At 38.4% G+C, this 8,704-nt stretch overlaps 1 protein-coding gene and 1 long non-coding RNA gene across 2 annotated transcripts; both read right to left on the bottom strand.

Annotated features, from left to right (window-relative positions):
- Positions 1–547: 547 nt before the first annotated feature.
- On the bottom strand, positions 548–2,903 carry LOC108510420. Its single transcript, XM_017840094.1, has 2 exons — positions 2,758–2,903; positions 548–2,720 (listed from the first exon to the last, which is right to left on the bottom strand). The coding sequence occupies exon 2, from the start codon at positions 2,646–2,648 to the stop codon at positions 1,203–1,205; it is 1,446 nt and encodes a 481-aa protein (XP_017695583.1). The 5' UTR covers positions 2,649–2,720; positions 2,758–2,903; the 3' UTR covers positions 548–1,202.
- LOC108510421 lies at positions 548–3,157 on the bottom strand. Its single transcript, XR_001878814.1, has 2 exons — positions 2,903–3,157; positions 548–1,044 (listed from the first exon to the last, which is right to left on the bottom strand). It is a non-coding gene; the product is annotated as an uncharacterized LOC108510421 (long non-coding RNA).
- Positions 3,158–8,704: the final 5,547 nt, after the last annotated feature.

The raw sequence follows: 8,704 nt of genomic DNA, 5'->3' as shown, positions 1-8,704 counted from the left end.
GAGCATTCCCCTCGAGCTCTCTGGCCAAAGAATACTCACCCTTGAACTTCTCATTATACTAACGACAGAAGTTCAATACAGTGCAAAACTAAGTTTGTGGAGATTTCCAACTTAATGATAAAGGACAAAAATGTAAATTTGTTAACTTTTTAACCTTAGCCCGAGCTTATAAATGGATAAGAAAGAACTTTATAATTTTGAGGTTTTTCAAGTTTCCAGACGTTCATACTCTCACACAAAACATTCACGGAGGCCTCCTTCATTCACACAAACACACTCTTGCATTCACCTCAAGATGTTGATTATTTGTGGAGTTTAACCAACTATAAACATTTGTATAAACTGAAAAATAAACCACATGTTTAAATCATATAATTAGTTTCAGTGTATAAGTTCAAGTATGTAAGTAATTATTCCTGTAAGTTGACATTTTTTCTATATTTCAAAGTAAATATATACTTATAATAAAAAAGTAGTTAATATATGAAACCAAAAATCGTCAGGAATGAAAAAACATTTTTTGTTATAAAACTGTTACTCAGGTGTCATTTATCTTTATTATTTCTATCCCCCCTTTTTTCTTTTTACTGACAAGGTATACATTATCAAGTACTACATTAATGTTAAACCTTGTAAAAGTCAGATTAAATGCCACTTTCAGTTCCGTGGACTACGTTTTTCGTCAGACTTCTTACAAGGGATTTTGATGTGTGTGACCTGGTCTCCCTGTTTCTTTTGTGTTTCTTACTTCTTGTATTTTTTGTATGTTGTTTGTTTCAATTGCTGTAGAAACTTGAATAATAAACTTAATAAAGGTGTTAACAATAACATTTCAGTATAAATCAGGTAATCAATTATCGAAATATTAAAACAATATATAAAATTATATAAGAAATATTCATTAAAATGCATGAGAACACACTCATTTTTAAGGTTAAATGGTTGCTTTCAGTTACGTAACTTGTTCTAGTTGTTGCAGAAATTTGTAGGCAGTCCTTGTTTTCTTCAGTTGCTATCTTCTTCGTTGTGATGTTATTCTTTTTTCTTTAATAATAAAACTCAATAAATATAATAATAATAAAGTAAATCATTATTAAACATAAAAATAACACATGAAGGTAAATAAGAAATACTTAATAAAATATATGAGAACATATTCATTTTCAAAATCAAACTAAAAAAGCAGCTGCTACACTCACACTTCATAAATGTTTTTGTTTGATTCGTTGGTAGAGATTTCCATAATCATCATGATATGCCATTTCTTCTACATATAACAGTCCTTGATTGTCGGGGACTGTGCTTGTAATTATAACAATTTGTTCAGTCTTTTGGGTTTTGGGTCTTTGAGATGTTGCGTAAGGGGAACGCTGTGGATTTTTAAAGCTTTTAGAGGGAGAAGTAGCATTTACATTCGGAGGAGTTCTCTTGCATGTTCTTCCCTTTTGACAGGCAACTGGTTTGGCAATGTCTTTGGCGGTGTCATCTACAATGGCTTTGAGGATAACAGTGCCATTCTTATGAGAATAAACTTGGACAACTTCAGGCATGTGTGTCACCAGCTCTAGGGTGGACTGGAAGCCTAGGTCTTTGAGGGGCAGTGGTTTGTGGATCATGGTTATGTACTGGTCTTCCAGCTCTGCTGGCGTTAAGCCCTCCTTGGCAGTTATCAGTATGGCTCTCACCTCCTTCTTCAATACTTCTATGAGTTGTGCTTGCTTCACTTTGTCTATGGATGTTATTGTTTCCTTTGGTTGGAGGTTTGAGTCTTGTATGCCTTGTGTATTGTACGTTGTTTTTACTATACCTTGATTCTTTTCTTTTGTATCAGATTCATTTTTTCCCAATGCATATGTTTTAAACTCTGACTTGAAGATGGTTGCTATTTCCTGATTATAAAATTCACTACTTTCTACTAGTGAACATACATTAGAAATATAAAACATTTTATCTTCTAACACATTGGTAGATGTATTTTCTGATTCTATAATAGTTTGTTTATCTTCATGATGTTTTACACTTTTTTTGAAGAATTGATGAGAAGAATTGATGATGGCTAGGCTGGATTCTGCAAGCTGCTTATTGGTTTTTATCATAGGGGTTAAAGTAGTAATATGATTTTCATGGACGCTGCTATCTTGGTGGGTGTTTATTTTTAGCAGGCTGGAAGTGCCATGGGCGTTGCCACCTTGACTGATGTTTATGTCAGTCACCCCAGAAGACGATGTCACCGGAGGGTTGCCGAAAATGGGCGTTGTTAGGGTGTTACTAGGGACAGGCGTTGCCATGGTGTTAGGTGATGTTTGTGTAGTTAAAATGCCATCTTGGGAGTTAGCAGGGGTGACATTTTGCGAAGGGTTACACGCAGTAGTGATCTTAACGCTATTTTGAGAACTAGTGTCAAGCTCGCCATCTTGTGTGTCTGTAAAAAGCCCGCCTTTTCGTGAGGGGCTAAAGATGACTCCATTTTGATTTTTACTTTGTGAGTCATCTGGGAAAGCATTACATGGACTTGGATTTTTATTTTCCATTATTTCAAACTGTGATTCTCGTTTTTCTTCCTGGTTTTTTAGTTGTAATATATTAAGGAATAATGTCCATGTTATCAGAGATTTCAAAGCTTTCTTATCTCCATTATTACTTGCCATCCACAAAATTTTGCCAATTTTGTCCCACTCTTGACAGTTTAATGTTTCTGGGACTGGGTCTATATTTTTATTAATCCATTTCATCAGCGCTTTTAAGGATTTTTTGATTTGAGAATGTCCATGATTCTTGATTAAATTTTTAGATAATAATATAACTCCAATTCGTCTTTAGCTGGGATTCCATTTTGATATTAATTTTCTAGGACGAGTAAAAGGGGGTACTTAAGGTAAAAAATAATTTTGTTGTTGCTCACCTCTCTGAGTTAGGTGTTCTGATCTGATTTGCTATTCAGCTGTGGTGAGTGTTGGAGTTCAGTCTCGTTGCAGTTTTTCTTCAAGGGGAGCACGCGAGTTCTTTGAATTTCAGAGACCTTCTACTTGTGCCCTGTGCTTGAGCGCCATTTGTGGAAGTCACAAAGGAGAAAGCCAGATCCACAACTTTGTGGGTGAAAAGGCTAGAAGGCTTTATTGAAGAGGAACTGAACTGAACAGGCAAAAGATTGTAAGCANAAAAAAAAAAAATCAGAACATCCCAAGCACCACTACTGCCACTATTTCCTCTAAAGCATACAAGAACTGATTCAATTTGGTTTTCATTCTACAGTTTGCAACACTTGGGCTATGCTTTTATTCAGAAATAAAATTTACTGAGCATTGGAAGATTAGGAAAAAGCAAGATGTGCTTAACACTTGATGCACTTTATTGAAAATGTAGAACAAGCAAGGCTTAACTTAGCTCTAAAACTAATAAATACTTTAGTTGTTTTGTGTTATGGGTAGCGTTCAGTGGCTTGCATGACTAATTAAACAATCTTTAGTTTGCTTTGAAGGCTAAGCCATCCTAAATGGCTTTAAATTACATTCTATCAAGCTAAGCTTAGAATTAAAATCCTCATTTGCAATAAGGAATTCCACTGTGTATAAATGCTAGTAGAGAGCTGTATTGGAAAGTTTAATAATCTGGATAGTTTCTGGCCCTTGCAGCAAAAGGAGACAACCTAGCTTTCTCATAGCTAAAGTCTCCATCAATGTTGGGAGAGGAAGCTCCATGGGGAAGGTACAGGAAGAAAAGTGTTTGGGGGAAAGTTTTGCATTGGACAGTAACTCAAGGAGGAGATGAAGATGTAAATCATGTTGGCGAACAAAGCCAGAGGGTCAGGGAGGAAAGCTGTGAGAAAGGACATGCTTATCACATAACAAGGACTACCACTACATTTTATCTATTCTATGCAGCCCAGAGAGCCAGCACTGCGGGGGCGCAACCCTAATCCCTGACTACCCAGCACTGGGTAGTCAGAAGTCACAGCACACCTTTCATTCACTTTTGTTTACAGTCATAAATAAATTGTTTGAGGTCACATCTCCTCCTATGTATTCAATACTCAGATATTCATTCTCTCTAAACAAGTGCACTAACAGCAGTATTTTTTTCCATCTACCGACTTACAAGAGTCACCCTTAGGCACACAGGGAACCACTACCCATGCTGCAGGGCAAAGTCAGGCACAAATATATCACACGGAGCAAATATGGCATTTTGCTGCCACTATCACTGACTATGCCTACAACCCCTCTTAGTGGAAGAAAGAGAAAATAGCCCCTCGTGTCACTTGAACATTTTTCTCAAGTAACTTATTGAAATCTCTGAATTCTGGCATGGCTGTCTCCCATGCCACCTCTTCAGGATGAAACAGATAACTCACACTTGTTGCAACAAGCATGCTGAGGACTTTTTTCTGAGCAAGGCAGTTTTGGTCCCCAAGCCATCTGAAGTGAGTGGAGGCATTCCAAAAATACAAACGTTTTCAGAAGAGAATGTTTTTTCCCTGTTCAAATAATTAACCCATCTTTTTCATTCATCCAGCAGGACTGGAGCCGAGCCTGCCCTAGGAGAGGTGTAACTGAACACTCTTCTTTTTGGCTGCTGCCTGCAGTGCATGTGGTGCATTCATGCAGTTTGAGTCACTGCCCATTAAACAATAGTTCCTCCTTCTCTTTCATTAAAACCATCTTCAAAATCCTGCCTGGCATCTCCCTGCAGTTAAGTTAATTTTTCTGTGTCTTTATTCATGGAGGGGAGGAGGGGGATTCTTTTTTTATATGATTACTTTACCCACTGATCTAGTGGTTGAGAAATACCATATGTTTTCACTGTTTGCCTTTACTTTTAGCTCTTCCACAAACGAAAATGTGAAGCCATCCATGCCTTCACTGGCACGGCTCTGCTTTGTTTTCTTTCCCTCCTTAACGGACTCATTCATGTGTAGGAGGCTTTTGATTCTGGGTTTAGATATTCATCCCTACTTTACATAACCATAAGCAATGGCAGGTACTTATGTAAACTACAACTGGGTCTTTGCCCCTGTGCACAACAAGCAGAGGTCCTAAGCCATCGACAACTGCCCCCTGCTTCCAGCTGCCTCTTTGCAAAATACACTGGCAGGGAGAAAGAGGGGCTGTGGGGGGGAAGAGAGACAGACAGAAAACAAGGGGTGAAGAAATTATATTGCACAGTTCCTACCTCCATGGCAGAGTCTTTGTTATCTTGAAGAGGAAAGAGACAGGCTCCAGAGAATGAGGATCCCTGAAGAGGAGCCTGTACTACTGGGCCACAGAAACACCTTTAAAGGCTGTTTACTTTGCATTGTAAAATTCAATTCAGTGGGATGGAGATTACCAGAAACAAAAATATTCATCAAGGAATACATTAAGCAAGTGACTAAATGCATTTTTAGTTCTCAAAGGTATTTATCTTTTCCACAGCTCCACTTTGGAAAAGGGAGGAAATTCCTTGTATTTCATATTTCCCCCAGTTCATCCCTTAAGGAGGAAACACGCAGCCTTCACACACTCACTATCTCTGCAGGAACACCCATACAGTCACACAGCACAAGAAATTAAAGTCACTCACCACAGGGCTTCAAATTTCCAGCAAGCCCACCTCTGAAGAAAGACCCTGTGCTCCACCACAACATATTTCAATGCACAGCTGTGGAACAGGATTGGGACTTCAAGGGCTCTGAACAGTTTATGTTCTCCTGTTCTCTCCAGTAACCACCAGAGTCTCTCCAGTCAATGATATGGACCATATTTGCTTCCAGAAATGATACAAACAGGATACAAGGTCCACCCTAAAGCCACCACAGAGGTCTGCTGTAGAGTTTAGCTCAAGTCCACTCCAAGACACCAAAGCAAAGGTGCTGCACTCATCCAGGTGCACCATAAAGGGAAAGGAAAATTGAAATAAAAAGAAAGAGAGGGGAAAGAAAAGCCACTACCTCTCCACAGGTTCTGCCCTAATTGCAGCAGCTGACTGCAATGAATGGGAGGAAACTATGCCTGTCACTTGGGCAGCCTCCACACACTCACCTGGGGAGGATCTTGGCTCAAAGACACTGGCCCCCCATCCATTCCTTACTGTCAAATTCATATTTAACCCACTTAATACCAGGGCATGGAGCTAAAGCTTTTGTAGCCCCTGAGCGGCACTGCACCTTGGCCTCTTTTATGTTCTGATGTATCTTCTTTAATATCTGTTGTTGACATCTTTGCACACCTGTAAAACCAACATGAGGTCGAAGAGAAATCAGCGTGTTTTCTTGCACTACACAGCAAAAAGAAAGAGAAAATAAATGTTGTTATTAGATATGGATTTACTTAAGGAAAATATTGTTAGAATCTGAACAAACCCCCACAGTTCTGTGCTGTGGATGGTGCAATAATGAAAAATATTATGGGATATAAAGGAAAGTTATGACACTATCATGTAACACAGACAAGTGAGAAGACGTATCAGTCATTATCTAGAATAGAGTAGACTCCTGTGGTTTCATTTTTCATTACTAATTTAATGTACTTACAATGCTACATGATAAAAAGTGAAAAAGAACAATAAGAAGCAAATATCGTCAGAACAAAATGGGATCTGCAGAATTCAGAGATTTCAATAAGTTACTTGAGAAAAATATTCAAGATCCCTTGAGAACTGAACAACATCTATTGACATCCAACAAAAGATCTAATAACAGAAACATAAAAGAAATATGAAAACAACATTTTAATAAACACAAATTAGGAAATACATTTCTTTACATATCATAGTCCCGCTATAGGAAATTATTTCATAGAAAGAAAAGATCCGTTTTGCTAAGAAAGGATGCTTTGCAAATGTTAGCTCAGCAATTGCACTCCTGTGATTCAATGCAAACAGTTTATTCCACACTCTCTCATGAATCCTTAACCCTTAGGAGTTTGCAGTATATTTTCTTGTAGCCATGTAAATGACAAATAATCCCATGTAAGTAAATGGACTTACACCACAGTTAAACGGGCATGAGAGGATAATCACACCTTGCACTGTTTGCTGAGCAAATGCTTACAAACATACTCTGCATGTCTCTCTGGGCAGATTCACCATGAAGCAAATACAAGCCAAAGCCACCTTGAGCTTGATGGCTGAACTCAGGTCAAACAGGCATCTTCCAAAACTCAGGTCAAGCAGGCATCTTCCAAGACTAGCTTGAATTAACTGCCATAAGAGCCCATTTAGCTACAAGTCAGTCAGTAGCCATACTTTAAAAAAACAGTATCAGGAGTAGAGTGAGGACCCCTGACCACGACCAAGGTGAAATACAGCCAAAAGTTGTCTCTCAAGTGTGTAGGACACTCAATATTTTCTTGGTCCCAAGTGAGAGCCACTGGGTGTCATAAGTTTTTTAGAAGTCTACATTAAGACTTGTGAACTTCTATTTTTGTGAGTGTTTTGCCCTGTATCACAGACAATAATATATATCAGTAAATTTACAGAGACCTTTCAGTGATGCTTGGGTATCAAATGTCCAACTATGATCTTTGAAATCTTGGCAATAAACCAGCATGTTTGAACACTGGCTAACAAGACTGAAAATGCAGAAAGCCTCAGCAGAAGCCACTATGTGACTAGGCAGAAATGCTGCCTACTTGTACATATGGAAACTGGCTGGGAGGAGATAGAAGATACTGTGTTAATACGAAAAAAGGAAAACTCTATTTGGCTGCAAAATTATCCTCACCAGTAATATTTCCTTCAAAGCAGAAACTTTCCCACAGCTGTTTTGTCCAGCTTGTGCTCCACTGCTGTGTCTGTAAAATGTAATTAAGGACTGTAGGCTTGGGGGAAAAGAGGAATCCGATTAAAAGTCACAGAAAGGAATGGAGGGGGTAGGTTTGAAGGGTGCTAATGGGGGCATGTTTCAGCGCTATTGAAAATAAACAGTAAAAATACTTTCAGACACAGTACTTTCTACTGTGGAGCCAGCTTCTCTTCATGATCCTCATACTCAGCCAAGTGTTTTTTCTTAATAAAAAGGAACTCTGGGAAGGTTTCCCTAAATCACCTGTAGCAGAGGCAAAAGGCATTGTTTTCCTGGATACCTTTGGACATATTATTCTAATGTTGCATTTCACAGCATTTTGGGACACCTGAAGCTTGTAATATTCATACCAGTAAATGCAAACCATCTGTTTCCTTTTGAAAGAGTCAAGCTTTCACTCAAAAACTCTCCCCCTCCTCTCTTTCTCACACACTGAGGTAAATTTTCACCACCTGAGTTTTGCTTCTTTTTTTTTTTGGCTTTATGAGCTGTATCATCTGTAACTGAATGCCATCAAGTATCACTTAGGCCTGTTTCCACAGTAAGGAAATATTGGAAGTAAAAACTGTTCAAGAAATGCTCTCTGGTCCCCTTAGCAATGCAGAGCTTGATTTGCAGCTGTGGCAAAGCAAAAAAAAAATCTGGCTGTAGTCCATGGGAGTTTCATTTGCTCAGCATCCCTGAAAAATCATACTTTGGATATGTTGGGTTGAAATCTGCAAATGGAGGAAGCAGCCTATGCTTTTGAAAATCTAGTCTTATGTGCATTTCAGACTGAAAATTTTCACTCTGGTCTTTCCGTAAAAGAAAATTTTCTCCAGAGGGCTTTACAGTATCCTATCAGATCTTTGGTACTTAGGAAGGTTGAAGAAAAAAAAAATCCACTGATTATAATAGAATATTGGGTCCTTTAATTCTCTTGGA

Source organism: Lepidothrix coronata, unplaced genomic scaffold, assembly GCF_001604755.1.
Source record: "Lepidothrix coronata isolate B3197 unplaced genomic scaffold, Lepidothrix_coronata-1.0 Scaffold851, whole genome shotgun sequence".
Lineage (NCBI taxonomy): Eukaryota > Metazoa > Chordata > Aves > Passeriformes > Pipridae > Lepidothrix > Lepidothrix coronata.
Note: the sequence above shows the minus strand (reverse complement) of the source record. Positions and strands in the feature narration are given on the sequence as shown.

Excerpts from the sequence above, each read along its gene's own strand:
- LOC108510420 (XM_017840094.1), bottom strand. The coding sequence starts at position 2,648 with ATGGCAAGTAATAATGGAGATAAGAAAGCTTTGAAATCTCTGATAACA.